The sequence below is a fragment of the Emiliania huxleyi genome, assembly GCF_000372725.1.
Source record: "Emiliania huxleyi CCMP1516 unplaced genomic scaffold EMIHUscaffold_39, whole genome shotgun sequence".
NCBI lineage: Eukaryota > Haptophyta > Isochrysidales > Noelaerhabdaceae > Emiliania > Emiliania huxleyi.
In genome coordinates, this window is record NW_005199045.1 from 98,954 (window position 1) to 114,757 (window position 15,804).

Consider the following 15,804-nt stretch of genomic DNA (forward strand, 5'->3'; position numbering starts at 1 on the left):
CCGCCGAGCATGCCTGCGACGCGCTACCAGGCCCGCCTCCAGCGCGCCGCCAGCGTCGCCGAGGCGGCCCTCGAGTGCACCACCAGCGGCACGCACGTCGACGCCTACAACGCTGCGCTGTACGCCATCCTCGGCGACGGCGCCGCACCCTTCGAGTGCGCGTCCGCCGAGCGCCTCGACGCCAGCCGCACCTGTCTCCACAAATAGGCCGCCGGCAGCCCCGCCTCAGCCGAGTGCCTCCGCGCCCTCTCCCGCCATGCCGCCGGCGCCCCAATGCCATCCTTGCCGGGCCTCTGCGAATGTAGGTACCGAGTTCATGCGTGCCCAGTTACAGGCTCATACTGCCTGGTCTCCAGCACCTATGATCACCGCGCCAGGCCGCAGTCGACGACTTTTGTGTGCGCTGGCCGCACTCAACCGTTGAGTCGTGGTGTATCAGCCTGACCACACTCGGGACCGCGTAGGCGATGTGGGCGACTCTGGCCGTCCTGCATATGACCGACCATGACCCAGGAGGAGTCTACACGAGACATGTCGTACCTGGCAGGCGCTCTCGCGGCAGCACTATCGCGTGCGGCCGAGTGCGAGCTTCCGTGCCCGGTGCCAGACGCACTCGGCGCCACGGCGCCAGACGTCCTCGGGAGCTCGCAGTTTTGCCACGGCAGTTGCGATCCGGGCGATCAGAGAGCGCCGGCAGCTCAGGGGATCTTGTCTGCTCACCTGAGGTCGGGAGGGTAGCAGCGGCGAGGCCATGCGCCAGCGTGAGCCATCCGTATTAACGGTTGTTACAGATTAGTCAGATTTGCCGTGACCGCGTTCCCCGGTTCCGAGGTCACGATTTCGGCGTTCTCGTGTTGACCACTGTGGGTGTGCCTGGCACTTCTGGATCATGTCTCTCGGTGTCCTAGCACCCCCAGGCGATGGGTTTCACGGCCCCGTACCGCATGGGGCGCAAGGCCTCGCGCCGTGCGTGTGGTTCAAACTTTGTTACAACCCAGTCAGAATAGCGTCAATTAGTGGTACCGCTACCGGTATAAACACCGGGGGAGGTATTCTTTTTATTGCTCTGTTTTTGCTTTCTCCCACCTCCCTGCCAGTCACAAGACATCCAGATCCACCGCACTCTCGACCCCCCCGCGCCCCCCCCCCCCCTCTCAACTACTCACCAACTCACGCCGAAAGGCGAAACTCCCCAACGAATCCCCCAAATCACTATTGCACCTACCTCCTCCGCCCCTCTAGCCCCACGTTTGCGCCGAGAAGACCAAAACTGTGTGCCGTGGCTCCCTGCCCCCGGAGGGCTGTGAAGGCATCTCTCGAACTCCACACCCGAGCGTGCAAGGAAGGCCCTGTGGCAAGGCCACCCACCTCTCACCCTCTCACACCCGGCTCGGTCGGACGCCATTTGCTTCCTGGGAGGCGAGTAGTTGCCCCCGCGGCTCGAGCCGCCTGTCCACTCTCACACCATCTGAGCAAGCCCCCGCCATGCGACGCAGGGTCACACCAGCGCAACCTTGGAGACCTCCTCCTCCGCGGCGCGACCCTTGTTCGGACGCCTAAGAGAGGAGGCCGCGGGCGGCGAGAGTGAGATCGCACCCCGAAGGGCGGGACGTGGCGTGGGCCGAGAGAGACGGTCGCCGGCGGCGCGACAGGGCGACGGCGAGCGCGGCGGCGGCCAGCGCAGCCAAGCCAGCCGGCCGGAGGGAGCGCCGAGACGCGGCGGCGGGCTCTGCGGCAAGCGCCAGGCCCGCCTTCGCCTGGACGAGGGCAGCCGTCGTGGCGGCGTGCTCTTTCGCCTGCGAGGCAGCGCGCACAGCGCGGGAGGAGCTCAGACCCGAAAGTGTCGTGGGGGAGGGTGTGTGTCGGTGCGGTGTGTGTGCGGCGCGACGCGGCGCGGTGCGTGTGCACTTGTGTGTGGTGGTGGTATGGGGGAGGAAGGGTGAGCGCACCGCGGCCTCGTACTCCTCCCGCGCCGCCTTCGCCTCCGCTGCTGCAGCCTCGAACCTCGCCTTCATCGCTGCTCCGCTCGGCATTGCGGGCGGCGGCGACGGTCCCATGATCTTGTGGCCCGCCGCCGCCGCCGCCTGATGGTAGACGCTGTTGCCCGACTCGGCCTATTCGAGACAGGCAGCTCCCCATGATCACGTGTGCCCCGTGTGCGCCCTCCCGGTTGGCCCTCCCGGCGCTGCGGCCGCAGGACACACACACACACACACTCTCTCTCTCTCTCAGCGAGAGGGGCGGGGAGGCGTCTCTCGCCGCGCCTTGCCCATGCCGTAGCCCATCCCCACCTTGGCGGCGCCGCCCAGCGTCTTGCTACCCTTGGAGGCGTCGCCCATCAGCGCCGCGTTGAGCATGTCGAGCCCGAACCCGCCCGCGGTGAAGGGCGGCGGCGGCGGAGAGGGAGACGGGAAGAGGTCCTGCAGAGCGTGCGCGAGAGGAGTGCTAAGGGGCGCGACGGCGAGTGTGGTGATCGGGGCGGGTGAGGGGGGCGTCGCGGGGCGTGGAGGAGCCGCGGCACGGGGGGTGGGCCCTCGGTGGTGTGTTGCCCTCCGGGTGGTGATGGTGGTGTAATGGCTGGTGGGAGAGGCGGGTGCGGTGACGGACGGACGGTGCGGTGGCGGCGGCGGCGGCGAGGACGTGGCGTGGCGTCGGGGCCGAGGGAGCGGGCGGCGGGGAGAGGTCCTCTGGCGACGGCTGCGGTGTAGAGCAGAGGGTGGCGGCGGAGAGGGTGGCGGCGGAGAGGGTGGCGGCGGAGAGGGTGGCGGCGGAGAGGGTGGCGGCGGAGAGGGTGGCGGCGGAGAGGGTGGCGGGAGGGCCTGGGGGGGAGAGGGCCGAGGGGGAGGGCTGGTTGCGGCGGCGGGCTGCGAGCACGCGCCTGGAACGCGTCCTTGACGACGGGGACGGCAGCGTCTGCGGCAGCCTCGGTGGCCTGGGTAAGGGGAAGGCGAGGGTGAGCGTTTCCGCACGGTGGGGCACATGGTGTGGGTGGGGGGGGGGGGGGGACACAGCCCAGCTCCTCTGAGCCTGGACACAGCCATGTCCAAAGACAGGAGAGCCCCGCGCCCCCCCACGGCATTGACAGCGCAAGGCCCGGGCTGAGCCCCTGTGCGTGCGTCGTGCGTGTATGGTTTGACTGTGCGACTGGCGTGGCCTTCTTGTGCGTCTCGTAGAGCTTGACGGCGGCCGCGGCGAGGCGCGCGCCGCTCTCCTCGTGCGCCGCCTCGGCGTCCTCGACCGCCTAGCGGATCAGGTCAGGTCGGGTCGGGTCGGGTCGGGTCGGGTCAGGTCAGCTTCTCCACACACAGACACTCACGCACCCCAGTGTGCTCGTGTGTGTGTGTGTGTGTGTGTGTGTGTGTGTGTGTGTGTGTGCGTGCGCGTGCCGGCCGACTCTGGACCACATCTACCAAGTCTGCCCCCTTTTCGGGCGGCGCCCGCGCCCTCGCCGCCGGCTCGGCCGCCAAGCTCAGGCCGAGCTTCGCCTGCGGGGCAGGGTAGGGGGGTGGATCGTGTGGGGGGGTCGAGGTGGCGGCTGGGCGGTGCGTGGCGGTGCGTGGCGGTGCGGTTGGTGGGGCGGTTGGTGGGGCGGCTGGTGGGGCGGTGCAGGGCGGTTTGCGTAATGAACGACCGTGTGGTGGGTGGTGGTGGTGGTGGTGGTGTGTGTGTGTGTGTGTGTGTGTGTGTGTGTGTGTGTGTGTGTGTGTGTGTGTGTGTGTGTGTGTGGAGGGGGGGGGGGGGGGCGCCTGCACGAGCGCGGCCGTGTCGCCGGCGTGGTCCTTCGCCTGCGGGCGTGAGGGCAGGCGCGGGGGCGCGTGACGTGGCATGCGGAGAGAGGCGGCAGGGTGGAGCGGCAGAGGGGCCAGCGGGGCGTGATGAGGATCCGTACGACGAGGGAGGAGGGGCGGCGCGAGCGGGCTGAGGGCGCCACAGGGCGCCGGGGTGTGTGTGTGTGTGTGTGTGTGTGTGTGTGTGTGTGACGGGCGTCGCGAGGCCAGGGGGTGTCGCGTGTGCGGGTAAAGTGTGGCGGGGTGTCGCCGCTGATGATGGCGCCAAAGATGGGGTGAGGCGGCTGGGCCAGTGTGCTCCCACTGGCTACCTACCTGTGGACGTGCCCTAGCCGTCTGAACGACTTGTGCGTGTGAGGTGCGTGCAAGATGCATAGCAAGGTGCGGCCGGAGGTGCGAGTGTGGGGGTGGAGGGTCGCGGTAAAGGGCGAGAGAGGGGAACGAGAGGGGGGCACACAGCGACACGTGGGGGAAGAGAGGCAGAGGGAAGAGAGCGAGAGCGCGCACCGCGGCCTCGTACTCCTCCCGTGCCGTCTTTGATTCGGCCAGTGCCGCGTCGCAAAGAGCCTGTCAGTGGGGGCGGGGGCGGGTGGGATGGCGGATGATCCGACGCACAGGCACGCGGCGGGCCACGCGCAAGGAACGCCGGAGTGTGGGGTTAGGGTTAGGGTTAGGTGGTGTGGGGGGTAGGTGAGCACCGCGAGGGGGTGGGGCAGTCCAGACCACGTCATGCCACCCCCCTCGACCACCCCCTCAGACAGGCAGGAGCCCTCCACAGCGTACCGGTTGCAAGTGTGTGTGTGTGTGTGTGTGTGTTTCGTGAGCAGCGTTGTGGTGTGGTGCACGTGTGGTGTGTGCTGTGCGTTGTGAGCAGCTCTCGCCTGGTATGCTGCTCCGCTCGGCATTGCGGGCGGCGGCGACGGTCCCATGATCTTGTGGCCCGCCGCCGCCGCCGCCTGATGGTAGACGCTGTTGCCCGACTCGGCCTATTCGAGACAGGCAGCTCCCCATGATCACGTGTGCCCCGTGTGGGCCCTCCCGGTTGGCCCTCCCGGCGCTGCGGCCGCAGGACACACACACACACACACATACACACACACTCTCTCTCTCTCAGCGAGAGGGGCGGGGAGGCGTCTCTCGCCGCGCCTTGCCCATGCCGTAGCCCATCCCCACCTTGGCGGCGCCGTCCAGCGTCTTGCTACCCTTGGAGGCGTCGCCCATCAGCGCCGCGTTGAGCATGTCGAGCCCGAACCCGCCCGCGGTGAAGGGCGGCGGCGGCGGAGAGGGAGACGGGAAGAGGTCCTGCCGCAGTTTGGGAGGCAGTCGGCGCGGACGGGGGCCAGTGCGCCTCTCACGAGACGGCTGGCAAGTGGCGCGGGTGGCTCGCGCAGACCTGGATCGTCTGCTTCAGAACCGGTACCGCCGCCTCTCCGCACTTTGCGGTTGCCGTCTTGTGCGTCTCGTAGACAGCCTTTGCGGCGGCGGCTAGCCGTGCGCCGCTCTCAGTGTGGGCGGTCTCGACCTCGCGGCTCGAGAGGGAGAGGGAGAGGGCGAAAAGGCAGAGCATGACCTCCTTTTCGGTGGGTAGGAGGAGGGTTGAGCCCAAATAGGAAGCGCCGCGGTTGTGTGATGCAAAAAATGATTCGACTTTCCCCAGCAGACGCTAACCTCGTGCGCCGCTATCCTCGTGCTCAGTCTCGACCTCGCGGATCGAGAGGGAGGCGGCCAGGGAGAAAAGGCAGAGCATGACCTCCTTTCGCCGGTGAAAAGGAGGGTTGAGCCCAAATAGGAATACTGCCGGCTCGACGCAACGATAGCCTCCGGAGGCTGACTTTGCGGCCCACCATCGGATACCCATCACTGAGCGGACAATGCTACGGGTAGCCCCAGGGCGGCGCCCACCCCCATACCCTCGGGCACTTGCCTGCGCCCTCACGCGCTAGCCCACGCCCTGCCGCGCAAGATCTCACTCCATCCCGGCCTGCGGCATACTCCTCGGCACCCCCTTGCACGGAATCTGAGCGTGAGGGAATCTGAGCGTGAGGGAATCTGAGCGTGAGGGAACCTGGGCAGTGCCGCGTAGTGCGGCGTGCGCGCGGGCGTGCGCGGGCGTGCGCGCACGTCGCGGGCGTGCGCGCACGTGCGCGGGCGGGCGCGTAGTGCTGCGTAGTGCCGCGTAGTGCCGCGTGCGCGCACGTGCGCGGGCGTGCGCGCGCGTGCGCGGCGTGCGCGGGCGTGCGCGCGCGTGTGCGGCGTTGCGCGGCCAGGGCGCAGGCAAATGCCTGAGGGTATGGGGGTGGGCGCCACCCTGGGGCTACCCATAGCATCGTCGGCTCAGTGATGGGTATCCATCATCGGACGATGTAGGTGTGTCGACGAGTTGGGTGGTATGGGTCGCTCTGACTCGCGGTAGGCGGTAGCCAGATGACAACTCTTCTTAGGATCATCGAGGGAGCGCGGGGGAGGGCGCTGGAAGCAACACGCCTGCATGCGCGATGCGGGCCTGCGGGCGGACCCTCACAGATCACAGATCACAACACACACGAAGCCCTCTCGATGTGTACAACATCATGACGATGCACATATGTAAATGTCACCCTGGCTAGTGTTCGGTGGTGTCGTTGCACCGCAGATACCGAGATAGGCTTACCCGCACAGCCGGAAAGCTACAATAGTCAAGCCTCTCCGCCATCGCTGAGTCCGCTGCCGGCGTCGTCCTCGTCTTCGCTTGGTCGGAGGACGGGCAAATCAAAGGAGGCGATTGCACGGCTGAGGTCCTCCTCCTCTATCAGCGAGATGTTTGTCGAGTACCTGCTCACACCACGCCAATCGTGAGGCGGGGCCGCGCCCCACCGCCGACAGTGCGGCAGAGGCGGGGGGCGGCTGCGTCGATATGTTGAGCAGCGGCAGCCCCTGCTCGTACGGGGCATACATGGCGCAGACGACGCCCGTCGCGTCGAAGCCGAACGCCTTGCCACAGAGCCGCAGCGGCCGCCATTGCGCGTAGGAGCCGACGATGGCGCCTAAGGAGTGGCGCGTCGGCGGGCAGTGAACGCTGGGCCGCGGCCTTGTTGCATGCAGGCGGCGGGCGTGGCGGCGGGCGTGGCGGCGGGCGGGGGGGCGGGCGGGGAGGCGGGCGGGGTGGCGGGCGGCGGCGGCGGGCGGCGGCACACACCCTCCGGGAAGTCGTCGAGGGCCTCCTCCTCCACCATGAGCGAGATGTCGTCGTCAATGTGCGCGTACGACCAGAGCGCGCTGCCGCCCTCACTGCCTCCGAACAGGAGGCGGTGGACCAGAGTGTGGGTCGACGCCTGCGGCAGCGAGGGAGGGGGCGGGGGAGAGGTGAGGGGAGAGGTGGCGGGTGGGCGGGGGGGGGGCGAGGGATTCAAGCAGCGGCGAGAGGAGAGGGAGGAGAGGAGAGGAGAGGAGAGGAGAGGAGAGGAGAGGAGAGGAGAGGAGCGGAGAGGAGAGGAGCGGAGAGGAGCGGAGAGGAGAAGAGAGGAGGGAAGGGTAGGGGTCGCCTGCAGCATCGCCGGGGCGAGTCGCACGAGCGCCAGCTTAGTGGGAAGCACTCGGATGTAGAGGTCGGCGCCGTCGTCGTCGTCGTCTGCGCTCGCACCGCCGTCGTTTGTGATGCGCAGCCGCCGCAGCCGCGAGCGCCCCTCATCGCACCGCTCCGCGCAGCCCTGCTCCGCGCACCCCTCCGCGCACCCCTCCGCGCAGCCAAGCTCGCCGCTCCCCGCCGCTCGCCCCGCGAGGCCGCCCTCCGCGCCCGCCTGCTCTCCCTGCGCGGGCAGCGGCACGGGCGGCGGCGGGGTCGACGCCGGCCTCGACGCCGCCGGCGAGGAGAAGGCGGCGGCGGGTGCGTCGGCGTCTGTGCTGCCTCTGCCGGCCATCGACTCAAAGGCGCCGTCGAGCGCAGTCTGGCGTAGGGCGCGCAGTTCCTCGGCGAGGTCGCCCGACGCGCCCCGCACGCCGCGCCAGAGCGAGTCGCTCGAGCAGCCCGACCGGCGCACCATCGCGCGCTGGCTAATCTTCTCCTTGAGCCCGACCGCGTCCTCCTGCATCCCCTCGCAGATGAGGCGCGTGGCGGCGGCCACGTCGCCTTCCTGCACGAGGACAAAGTCGCGGTCGTGCGACGACAGGTTGAGGATCGAGATGCTGCCCTCCGCCATCAGCGTCGCCAGGAAGCACACCAGGCCCGGCACCTCTCCCCCCAGAGAGCCGAGCCGCAGCTCAAACGCGCGCCAGCGCGAGGGCGCGTACTCGACGGTGGCGACGCTTCCCGCCTCGTCGAAGGCCGCGCGGCAGCGCTGGTCCATCATCAGCGTCAGCTCGTCCTTCTCCTGCGTGAGGCAGAAGAAGCCGCTCGCGTCGCCCGCGGCGCTCGCGGAAAACATCGCCTTGAGCAGCGGCCACGCGCAGCCGGGCAGGCCGCCGGGCACGACGCGCCCCACCGAGAGGGAGACCTTGAGCAGCGAGATGGTGAAACTTAGCGTCGACAGAACGTCCGTGTCGTCGGCCTCCGACATCGTCGCGCCCCAATGCGCGCGACGTTCAGCCCACGCGACGTGAAAATACCCTCCTCCCCGGTGTGAGAGAAGGACGCGGGTCCCCGCCTGCACGAGCAGGATCTTGGAAGGACGATCAGGGACACAGGGGAACGGGAGCGGGGAGCGCATCGCGACACGGAGGGGGGCTGGGCAGGGTTCACCCACACGACAGGGTCCCAGGGATTGTATATATAGGAAGGACAAAGTTGCACCCGGCGGCACGGGCGGGGGCAGGCGCGGGCCCCCTACTGGTTGCGTTCTCCTAGTTCTCCTGCTCCTGACAAGGGACAGCGACAGGTTCGCAGCACGGTGGACTCCCTATTCCACTGGTGATCTCTCTCGACTAGCGACCTTCCGCTCCCTCCGGCTTCTCACTGGCAGTCTCTCACTATCGCGGGCACACTGACGGAGGCGGCCAAGCCTCACGCCGAGGGTGGCAGGGGCGGTGATAGGAGTCTCCCACTCTGTGGGCTTCGCTAGAGGTGCGGCCTACGCGTGTCCTCGCCCTTGCGGTCTAGAGGGGGAAGCGGAAGGGGAAGGGGCTGTGTGTCTGTGCATGTGTGTGTGTGTGTGTGTGCGCGCGCGCGCTGTGCGAGCCGCCCCTAACGACCACGATGGTGAGCGCGCCCGAGCACCGAAGCGCCGCGAGCGCCGGCGAGCACCGCCGCCCGCGCCTTGGCGTGGAGCGGTAGTGTAGAGCAGCAGCAGCGCGAGCGAGCTCCTGCGTCGCGTTTTGCCGATGCAGTGTGGACGCGCGCCGCCCAGCGGCGAGCGAGCGTGCTCGGAGCTGGGTCGGCGCGTGGTGCTAGCCGTCGCCTACCCTCGGGCGGAAAAGAAGTACTTCGAGCTGGTCAAAAAATGTGGCGCGAACAGCTTCAGCTTTTCTCGCCCGCTCTGCTGAGGGCGAGGCGCCGAGCTACGGCTCCAACGCTGCAGCACTCTCCCTCTATTCACAGCAGAGAGGCGACGCGTCCTTCCGCGCGTCCTCGTCCCCACCTGCTCTGCTTCAACGTGCTGCCATGGAGCCAGTCGCGCCATGATTCAATCGCCATGGCCGGTAGCGCTGTGGACCGCAAAGGTCCGGGGCCGCTGTGCAGGGCGGCACGCGCAGGCGCTACACAGATCAGAGCATTGGCGCCGAGCATTCAGTTTCCGCATTCAGTTGTCGTTGTTCTGTCGGCTCGAACAGCCCGTACAGCCATTCAGCGGCTGATGGATGGCGCACAGTCTCCACGGCGGATCGCGCCAGCGATGTGGTCGTTCAAGCACTGCCCTGCCCGGCACAACCAGGTTAGTGGCACGGCACCCGCGGCGCTCCTGTGCTCGCGACGTGCCCGCGCTGCGCGTCGGTCGCGACCTACGCGCCGGCGCTCGGCGCACCCAAGTCCAATCTGGAGTTGAGTTGCTTCCCTTTCGCGAGGCGGTGCGGACTGCCGGAGGCCTCGGTCTCCCCTCTGCCCGTGCGACTTTCGCTAACTCCCTCGAGCGTAGATCGTCTCTCTTCGGCGCGCTCGAGCACGTTTGGCACCAAGAGGCTTTGATTCTTACGACCCTCACCCGCCAAGGCAGGTGTGCACTCTGCTAGTACTTGTGTACTCACACACACCACTACACTGTGGGGTGTGCCCGAGCAGGATGTATGTGCGCGTCTGTGTCTGTGTGGGACAGACGTTGTTGTCCTATGCGCGGGGCTTCCCGCGGGGACCTGAAAAGTAAAAATCAGAACCTGCCATTGCAGCTCGGCGGCGCGTGGGGAGCCGAGCGGCTCCCAGCGATCCCGCGAGAGAAGGGCCCGCATCCGTCACGGATGCCGCGCCCACGCTGCCCGACGCAAGCGCCAGATGGGAGAGGAGGTTGGCAGCCTTTCTGCGCTTCCCGGTGCAAGAGAACTCTTGCGGGATTTAGCGGGTTGGCGAAATGCGTGGCGATACCCAATGAGCAATGTGAGTGGTTCGACCCCACGCAAATCCGAGACGGTGACGGGTGTTGTCTCGGTGGTCTCAGGCCCAGTGAGGTAGTGCATCTGACCCCCCCGGATCCTGCTGAACAAGCTCCTCTTGTAGCTCGATCGGTCACACCGCCATCGCCGTCGGGGAGAGGGGGGACGACACTGCTTCGGCAGCGTGCACCTCGATCCTGTACCGTGTTTGTTAGGACCCCCCCCCAATGAACACACCAGTGAGGGAGGGCGAGACGATCGAGGGGTCCCGTACCATGCGGAATCGACCCTATCCAGTGCTCAAGTGCTCAAGTATCCAAAAAAGAAAGAAAGAAAACAGACAGCCCAAGGGAGGGATGGGAGGACGGCACGCCGCCACCACACAGGGATTTCAAGGAGAGGAGTGTGGTGCTAGCCGTCGCCTACCCTCGGGCGGAAAAGAAGTACTTCCAGCTGGTCAAAAAATGTGGCGCGAACAGCTTCCGCTTTTCTCGCCCGCTCTGCTGATGGGTGATGGTCCGGCCCCGGTCTCACCCTCGGGAGGAAAGCCCTCACCACGTCGCGGTGCGTTTGGTTCGCGAAGAAGTGTCGGTCTCGCCGAATCACCCTGGCCCCTGCCGCAGACCTGGCATATGAGAGTTTTTCGCTGAACGGCCATCTGCTCGTCGGCACTTGGAGCACTTCGAGTGCAATTATCAACCGCGCGAATGGTTTTTTCTATAGGAAACTAGCCAGCCGTCAATTGATGATGAGCCCAGGCCCGTCGCACCAACGATGAGGGCGGCGATTGACGAGAAGAGCACGCACGCGTCGAGCCGCGACGAGCCCTCGCGGGCGATCCGTGTGCTGATCGTGGAGGACGACAGCTTCTCATTCTTGTGCCTCAAGTCGCACTTTGACCAGATCGGAAAGTCGGCAGACAGCCTCGGCCTCCCGCGCCTCGGCTTCGTGCTGACTCATGCCGTCTCTGCAGAGGACGCGTGGGCGCTCTGCTCGTGCGCCCCGACCTGCCACCTGCCATGCCCGCCCCGCCCTCCCGCCGAGACCACGCCCCGCCGTCGAGACCACGCCCCGCCTGCCCGCAGCACCACCGTCTTTGAGATCGTCCTGGTCGACCTGCGGCTTCCCGGCCTCTCCGGCGTCGAGCTGGCGAGGGCGTACGCGGAGCACATCGGCTCGCGCGCGAGTGCGCCCTCGAGTGCGCCCTCGGAGCGGCAGGCGCGCATGTCGCAAACCGTCTTCATCGCCTGCTCCTCGAACGCCTCCCAGCTCGACCTGCCCGCCTCTGGCATGCACGACGCGCTCTGCAAGCCGGTGACGCTGCAGTCGCTGCGGTGTGCTCCGCCGCCGCAAGCAGCGCCACGAGGCTCCTCGCGTCGCATCGTGTCACCTCATCTCGCCATGAGAGCATGCGCCCGCCGCCCTCACAGGCACACGCTCCAGAAGTGGATGCCCACGCTCGGCGACGCCGTGGCGCCCCTCATCCCCGGCGTCGTCGGCTCTCCGCTCGGAGGACCGCGGCGGGGCGACGGGGAGGGCAGCGGCGGCGCGGTCGGCGGCCCGAGCGCGCCTTGCGCTTGCGCCGCCGCCGCGTTCGCGCTGCCGCCGCCGCGCCCGCGCATTCTGATTGTCGAGGACTGCCAGATTGCCCTTGCAGCCATGTGCTCGGCCCGTGCGTTGCCTGGCCCCTGCGGGGGGGCGTCGTCTGACCGGCCCAGCGGCACGCCCAACAGGCAGCAGCTCCTCGAGCGGCTCGGCTTTTGCGTCGACGCGCACATGGACGGCGAGATCACCCGAGATCACCCGAGATCACCCGAGATCACCCGAGATCACCGGGATCACCGGAGAGGCGCTGCTGGGACGCCGGGCGAATGCCGTGCCAGCTCCCTTTCTCTCTCACTCACCACCATCTCTTCACATCTCCCTCTCACCACCGCAATCCCCCCACCGCCCTCCCCTTAGGCGAGTCCGCCATGACGCAGCTCGCGCTGCTGCCGCCGAGGTACGTGCTGGTCCTGCTCGACCTGCAGCTCCCGGGCATGTCGGGCTACGCCGTCGCCTCTTGGTACCGCGAGCACGTCCGGTCTGCAGCTGCCCGCCCCCCGTGGGTGGTGGCCATCTCGGCCGACCCCGACGTCGACGCGTGCCGCGACTATGGCTTTGACCGGTGCTTGCCAAAGCCGCTCACTGCAGAGGTGGTCGCCATGCTCTCGCGCCAGTTGCTCGCTGTCAGCGCCCCCCGCCCGTAGCCCCGCCCGCGCCGGCTTGTAGCGCCGCTGGCGTAGGGGGTAAGGCTCATAGGCATGTGCATTCGCCGGCGAGTCGCGCGTTTGAATGGCATCTGGCATGGGCGAGTGCGCGGAGGAGGGGCTCGCCTTCTCTCACGTGTACACAAGTTGTGTAGTTGGGCCTCGATGGGGTGTGGATGTACATGGATGGAGCTCTTGGATGAGCGATTTGTACTCGATAGCGGTCCCGCCGTAGCTCGCGCATAGAAGCAGGAAGCTAGGCAGAGGCCGCATCGCGTCAGCTGTATACGTTTTACCCAAAACCGAAACCAATCGCAATCCACGGATCTCCAAACCAAAAAGGGATGAAATCCCTTATGGATATAATCGCCAAATTATGTATGTAAAAAGGAGAGCGCAAAGATTTCGTCAGGGACGGGGAACTGGAAACGAATCGGAAACGAATCGGAACCCGGAAACGCATATGAGCAAGAACGTCGAATATACAACTGTAGGAACGAGATGGTTACTTCCCCCAGGATTGGTCTTCTCTGCCTGCGGGAACACCCTCGGGCGGCCGGGTGGGGCTGCGGCTGGAGCTAGCATGGCTCGATAGAGCCGAGACCCCGTGTTGAGGCGGCGCTCCTGTGGGCGGCTGTGGAATCGGGAGATTCGACCTTAGATCTCCAGTTATCTCATCCCAGTGGATGGACGTCCGGACGTCCCTTTGTGTTCCTCTCGCCGTCCGCCAGCGAGACGCTCTGTCGCTGGCGGCCGCAGTTTTCTGTGAGGTGGGAGGAGAGGAGAGGACGCAGTGAAGATGGCGCAGCAGCAGGCCCCGCCAGCTGCGCAAGCGCCCATCGTCGTCGTCGTTGACGAAGTTCAGATCACCAGTGATGCAGCGCTCGTTCTCGCTCCAGGGGCTCAGCACGTAAAGGACCACACGCCTTGTCTGAGTTGGACCACGGTGTACGACAATGCAGGAGCAGTGACCAACTACACCCTGGGGCAGAGTGACGCCAAGGGCGCCTTCCTGCCGCGGTGCCGGTTCAGCGTGGACCAGCAGACAGGCACCCTCCTCGATGGGAACCACGTTCTCAATGTGCTTTTCAATGGGGCATTCTGGTCGCGGCTTCTGACCGCTCTGGACGCGGCGAACCTCTTTGCCACTTCCATGGAGAAGATCGGCGTGCTGCATTGTTTGGTGTGTCCGTTTTATTTATTTATTTCGCCGCCTGTGTTTGGGTTTCTATGTTTGCGATTTGGAATTTGGTATTTGTCCAACTCTTTGTTTATTTATTTACACTGGGCACGGGACTGGCGCGCACTGGCACTAACACAGGGATCGGCAGGCGGCGGCGGCGTCGCAGAACGAGGCAGAGGAGAGCGACGCGACAGAGGAACAAGGCTACAAGCGACAAGGGAGAGAACGACGAGAGTGGGACGACCGCGAGGTGGCATGAAAGGTTGCAGCGAGAATCGGCGAGAGACTCTCTGGGGTGGCGCGGGGGCCCCCGGAGGCACCGTGCGCCGCGCAGCAGTGCGGAAACGGGGCTCCGGCTCCGCTAGTCTCAGCTAGCACCGACTTCCCGATCTAACCCGGTCTAACAGAGGGCAGATTTGGAGAGATCTCGAGGAGTACATACAGATAGACCCTCCAACCATCAGAAAACTCCGACCTGATCGGTCGTACTGACCGCCGACAGATCACTCCAGACAGCAGACAGGGGCCGACGTCTGCACGCGGCCGGCCGGGCGAGAGGCTTGACAGATCCGACCCTTCGACCCTGACGCTGCTGCTCTAGCTATCAGACATGCACTGCTGACTGCTGCCACAATGTGCGACCGGTGCTGGCCCACTTGGCGGCCTTCCCCGGTCAGTGGTGAGGCGCAGTTCAGAGCTGTCGATGGCGCGATGCCGCACTGGTCCCACATTGGTGACACGAGACTACCAAGTTTGCCGGTCCAAGAGAGAGGCACCGGCGCTGTCCTGAGAAGGTGCGTGGTCCTCTTGACTGCCCATGCGCGCGAGGCTGTGTAGGCATAGCCTCGAGAGTGCCAGCAGCCAATCCGAGCGAGGCGACGCGCATTGCGCCAGAAGCGTGCACACGATGGAAGGACACCCTCCTACTGACCCTCTGACCGTAGGATCAGGTCGTCACTGAATGCTTGATACTAACGCCGCGAGCTATGCAGAGGAAGAGGCGGACGCCCAAGGTTGGGCGACGGCTAGCGCATCACACCCCTCCCTTCATGGCGAAGCGCTGCAGCGGCGACGGCGTCCGGCTGTGCGGCACTCCGGGCTGCACGCTGCCCGACTTCCACGCCGGGCCCTGCTCCAACGCGGCCTCGCTCGGACGCCGCCGCGAGCACAACATCAAGCTGCCGTACAATGAAAAGGCGGCGCAGCAGCTGCTGCGGGGCGAGGCGGCGGCCATCAAGGCATCGAAGCGGGAGCAACGCGAGCGCAAGAAGCAGCAGCGGCCCGTCGCCGCTGAGCGGCCAGTCTCGCCGCCGCCGCCGCAGCAGCGCTTGCCGAGCGGCCTCGCGCGCTTCTACCACCCGCTCGAGTGGGGCGTGCCGCTGCGCGAGGGGCCGGTGGAGGCGGACCCCGTGCCGCCGTCGTGGCGGCACGAGGCGGGCGCGTGGCAGCTCGAGCAGGCGGCTGACCGCATCCGCAGCCGCCGCGGCGTCGGTGAGGCGGAGGCTGCCTTTATGGATCTGTGGAACGGGGCGGTGCAGCGGTCGGAGCGCAGCCGGCTGGTGGGCGACCGGTGCCTGCCCGCCCTCTGCCGTGCCTTCGCGGTCCAGCACGCCGCCGAGCTCCGCGGCCTCGCCGCCCCATTCCGCTCCCACCTCGAGGTCCTCAGGCAGCACAACCTGCTGCACCCGGAGGATGTGCGTGACTGCCTCGTGCTCTCCTCGCCCGACGCCGCCGCCGCCTCTCCGTGCGCCCGCTGCTCGCGCCCGCGGCACGAGCGGCACTGCCCCCTCCACGGAGTCCGGCGCGGGGCTGCTTGCTGGCCGACGGCAAACGGGGCCGGCGGGACGTCGATGGTGAGCGCTGCGGACGTGCTCACCATCGTGGGCAAGGAGTGTGAGGTGTGCGGCAGTCCGCGCGACGCCGAGAGGATGCTTCTCTGCGACGGCTGCAACAAGGGCTTCCACCTCGGCTGCCTCTCGCCGCCGCTCGCCGCCATCCCGGAGAGCGATTGGTTTTGCGCAGCCTGCTCGCCCCGATAATGTGTGCATTGTGCATTGATTGATGGTTGACCATTGTCACAGATGTCTCGCGG

The 15,804-nt window shown here is 67.0% G+C and overlaps 5 protein-coding genes across 5 annotated transcripts; 2 read left to right on the forward strand and 3 right to left on the reverse strand.

The window, feature by feature from the left end:
* Positions 1-1,060: 1,060 nt before the first annotated feature.
* On the reverse strand, positions 1,061-5,387 carry EMIHUDRAFT_451200 (hypothetical protein). Its single transcript, XM_005771130.1, has 13 exons — positions 5,182-5,387; positions 4,935-5,090; positions 4,757-4,774; positions 4,670-4,703; positions 4,296-4,355; positions 3,747-3,785; positions 3,420-3,485; positions 3,155-3,241; positions 2,879-2,932; positions 2,265-2,420; positions 1,950-2,114; positions 1,639-1,796; positions 1,061-1,556 (listed from the first exon to the last, which is right to left on the reverse strand). Exons 4-13 carry the CDS (start codon positions 4,691-4,693, stop codon positions 1,499-1,501), a joined length of 867 nt encoding a protein of 288 aa, XP_005771187.1. The 5' UTR covers positions 4,694-4,703; positions 4,757-4,774; positions 4,935-5,090; positions 5,182-5,387; the 3' UTR covers positions 1,061-1,498.
* Positions 5,388-6,207: 820 nt separating this feature from the next.
* EMIHUDRAFT_464065 (hypothetical protein) lies at positions 6,208-8,320 on the reverse strand (the record flags this gene model as incomplete). Its single annotated transcript, XM_005771131.1, has 4 exons — positions 6,208-6,599; positions 6,676-6,811; positions 6,964-7,099; positions 7,337-8,320. The coding sequence occupies 4 exons, from the start codon at positions 8,318-8,320 to the stop codon at positions 6,464-6,466; spliced, it is 1,392 nt and encodes a 463-aa protein (XP_005771188.1). The 3' UTR covers positions 6,208-6,463.
* A 2,734-nt stretch (positions 8,321-11,054) lies between these two features.
* Positions 11,055-12,831, forward strand: EMIHUDRAFT_451202 (putative two component response regulator; the record flags this gene model as incomplete). The annotated part of the gene is made up of 5 exons (XM_005771132.1): positions 11,055-11,275; positions 11,366-11,614; positions 11,711-11,941; positions 12,014-12,063; positions 12,243-12,831. The coding sequence occupies 5 exons, from the start codon at positions 11,055-11,057 to the stop codon at positions 12,527-12,529; spliced, it is 1,038 nt and encodes a 345-aa protein (XP_005771189.1). The 3' UTR covers positions 12,530-12,831.
* EMIHUDRAFT_209316 (hypothetical protein) lies at positions 12,822-13,114 on the reverse strand (the record flags this gene model as incomplete). Its single annotated transcript, XM_005771133.1, has 2 exons — positions 12,822-12,882; positions 12,981-13,114. The coding sequence occupies 2 exons, from the start codon at positions 13,112-13,114 to the stop codon at positions 12,822-12,824; spliced, it is 195 nt and encodes a 64-aa protein (XP_005771190.1).
* Positions 13,115-13,328: 214 nt separating this feature from the next.
* On the forward strand, positions 13,329-15,751 carry EMIHUDRAFT_102271 (hypothetical protein; the record flags this gene model as incomplete). Its single annotated transcript, XM_005771134.1, has 2 exons — positions 13,329-13,712; positions 14,663-15,751. The coding sequence occupies 2 exons, from the start codon at positions 13,329-13,331 to the stop codon at positions 15,749-15,751; spliced, it is 1,473 nt and encodes a 490-aa protein (XP_005771191.1).
* Between the last annotated feature and the right edge of the window lie 53 nt (positions 15,752-15,804).

What these genes read in the sequence shown, in the direction of transcription:
- EMIHUDRAFT_451200 (XM_005771130.1), bottom strand. Translation starts at nt 4,693, where the DNA reads ATGCCGAGCGGAGCAGCATACCAG. An exon ending in CGAGCGGAGCAGCATACCAG is followed by an intron (nt 4,356 to 4,669) that starts GCGAGAGCTGCT and finishes CCCCACTGACAG; the next exon opens with GCTCTTTGCGACGCGGCACT. An exon ending in GTCGCCCTGTCGCGCCGCCG is followed by an intron (nt 1,557 to 1,638) that starts GCGACCGTCTCT and finishes CTCCTCTCTTAG; the next exon opens with GCGTCCGAACAAGGGTCGCG.